The following is a 3,128-nucleotide window of genomic DNA, read 5'->3' on the forward strand; positions in this document are numbered from 1 at the left end:
TTTTCCTTAATATTTACTGGAGGATAACACAAGAAGAAATAAAGGTAAACACTTACCATTTATAGTAAACATACTGTCTGTATATAGAACCAACTTAGTTATGTCTTGAGTTTTTGCTTGTTCAATGGCTTTGCAGGCTGCCTTAAAGGAAAAGAAAAGATGATAATCATTCTGAATTGTTCAGCTTTTAACACAACTTCAAAATGTAATCACTCTTTCTATTCTCTATTAGCTATAATTATTTCTCTATATGAAATGTTAAATATGTAATTTCTCACTTAAATGTAAATTTACAGTAAGTTTTGCAGCTTTTCAGGAAATTTTTAACTTTCAGAGTTGTTAATTACCCCAACTAATGCTTCCTCTGAACTTTGACAATTTCATATACAGAGAGTATAAAAATATTTGGTACCTCACAGTAAATGCTAACAGGTGATTAACTTAAAATTTTTAATAGAAAAATATATCTAACAACTTACATGAATTTCTGCTCTTTGGTTTGTCTGTCGCCCAGAAAGTCTAATGCCTACATTTCTGTCTCAAAGAAATGGAAATAAATAATCAAGCAGTTCACAAGTAATTCCTTATTGTTCTTCACAAGTAATAACTGTATAGTATACATTTACTTGAAATAAATATACTATATAAAAGTACAACCTTAAAAAAAAAATCAACAAAATTAATGAAACTAGTATTTTACGAAAAAGTACCATGGCATAGTATAGTAGAAAGAACACTGGATCAGAAATCAAAAGATCTAGGTTTAAGTCTTAAATCTGAAGTATATCAGCTATGGGGTCTTGGGCAAGTCACTAAAACCCATTGACACTTAGTCAGCTACCTATAAAATAGTGAAAATATGTGCTCACCCATCCTCAGGAAGTGTGAAGTTAAATGAAGATAAAGCTTATCTTCCTAACTATAAAACTGAACCTAAGTGGCTAAAAAGCAAAGATGTGACTTTGATGATTAACATGTGTCTGACCCAAGCCATGGTATTTTCAATTGCCTTAGATGCAAAAGGTGGGCCAAACAGGGAAGAAGAAAGTAAAACTAATTGAATTACAGTATTAGTTAAGAATACTGACTATACTATGGACTGCAGCAGAACTAACAAATTTGTCTTGGAAGAAGGTCAACTAAAATGATCCTCGCAATGAGGCAGTTATGAGGAGAAAGACATCATGCATGGTAGAAAGTCATCAAAAAAGAGGAAGGCCCTCAATGAGATTGACATAATGGTTGCAAAAATGGGCCCAAATATGGCAGTAATTGTGAGGACGGCACCATTTCTTTCTGTTATAAAGAGAGTCAGTAAGAGTGAGAACCAAACAATAACATTACTACTGGATAATAGAAAATATGTCTAGCAATATCATGAGCGTCCATTTATCTTAGAAAACAAAGCTCAGAGCTCAGGATTGGTATAAGACTTTAGAGGAGACAAACCTGTGTTCTACATTTAATCCTAGTGGTCATTTACTAGTCAAGTTCTTTAATATTCAGAGGCTAGATTATTTGAATAATTGATTGCATTTCACATTCCCTTGATTTTATGCCTTTTGAAAAATAAAAGGATTACATCTAAACTCCCATGTTTTTAGAAGAATCATGGCTAAACCCTTATTGATAGAGCAGGTTCCAAGTTCAGTGATCTGCCCTATGGTGTACCACTGCAAAAGAATTTCCCAGTGTGCCCTGTGCTCTTTCAAGGAGGCAGTTACATAATTTTGGTGTAAAATTTTAGCAGTAAGTAAAACTTTGGCAAGTTTTAGAGTAGAAAAACTCTGAAAAACGAACTCATTGCTGTGGAGTCAGAACCAACTTATAGCTCGGCCTCCAGCAGGTTTCTGAGGCTGGCAATGGCACAAGAAGAGATGTTCCATCTTTCTCATGTGGAGCTGCTTGTGGATTTGAAATGTCTTTGGGTTGGCACCTCTGTATGGGCCACCAGAGATCCTAAAGTCACTTAACATTTTGAATAACAAACCTGTTCAGCATCAACACGAATCAAAGCTCAGTTTTTCTGCAACCTTTGCAAATGGTGTTTATCTGGCTAGTCCTTCAAATAACCAAACAATATGCATATCAGGTCTCATCTTCTCACAAGTTTTGAAGTATGATTCAATAAAATATAAAGCTTAAAAAAATTTAACTTTATTGGTTTTACTTACAAAGGATGGTCTGGCCCCCAATAAACACCAATTCCTGCTCGCGCCCTTTTCCGTCCATTGCTAGAGCAGCAGCCATCAGTGTAAACCACCACAAATTCTCCTGGGGAAAAAAAAGTTTGGTAAATGCTGCTGGATCAACACTACTAAAAGCTGTAAATCACCAAAACTTCTTCTAGAATTCTCCCAAGATAAATTAGGTCTAAAGTTTCCCAAATTTGAATCTGTATTTTAAACACATAGAATACTTTATTACTATTACAACTTACTACTAGCTTGGAAAGACTGACGCTCTCTGTTTAAGAAAAAATGCTAATCTCTTAAAATTTCATTTATGCTGTTGTTGAAAAGGACTGACTGGAAGGTATTCTCAGGTCACTGATGACCAGAACACTTCCTGTAAAGTGGTAAAAGTAGAAATCAGATTGCAAAGTGTTAAAAGTATGGATACAGAACCACCTAGGAACAACATGTACATATGGTATTTGCCAACAAAATGGTACACTGAGCATGGTAAATACTGGACAAGGTTCCTTACTTATGCTGGAATTTCAGGCTACCAACATTTGCACACTACTTTCCTACTCCCTCTTATTTCAACTGTGAAAACTTATTACATGCGAAGCACTGTATAAGGTGTCAGGTGTATTAGACCTTAAATAACTGTTAATAATTGAAAATGGTTCATTTCCCATTTATTCCACAATGTCTGTTGTTATTGGTAACTAACTTAATGATGGGCAATTTTCCTCCTGACATAAAACTACAAAATTGATCTACAGAAGAAATTTGATGGAACACTAGTTTCCCTTAAATAATAAAATGGCATCTCTTCTTCTCCTACTAGAACAAGTTTAACAGAGAAAGATTTAAGCAAAACAAGATAAAGATGAAAAAGGCTTGTACAGCCAAGCACAATCAATAAGAGTGCATCTAAATTCCAAAATCAATCTCCAT

The 3,128-nt window shown here is 34.5% G+C and overlaps 1 protein-coding gene across 1 annotated transcript in view; it reads right to left on the reverse strand.

The window, feature by feature from the left end:
• RNASEH1 (ribonuclease H1) overlaps positions 1–3,128 on the reverse strand; it is a 17,361-nt gene that overhangs the window by 6,062 nt on the left and 8,171 nt on the right. Inside the window, exons 4-6 of the mRNA XM_006882853.1 lie at positions 2,175–2,274; positions 480–534; positions 57–141 (exon numbers count right to left, since the gene is read on the reverse strand). Coding sequence (XP_006882915.1) covers positions 57–141; positions 480–534; positions 2,175–2,274 — 240 coding nt within the window. The remainder of the gene's footprint in view (positions 1–56; positions 142–479; positions 535–2,174; positions 2,275–3,128) is intronic.

Source organism: Elephantulus edwardii, unplaced genomic scaffold, assembly GCF_000299155.1.
Source record: "Elephantulus edwardii isolate Elephantulus edwardi_28Jun2011 unplaced genomic scaffold, EleEdw1.0 scaffold00025, whole genome shotgun sequence".
Lineage (NCBI taxonomy): Eukaryota > Metazoa > Chordata > Mammalia > Macroscelidea > Macroscelididae > Elephantulus > Elephantulus edwardii.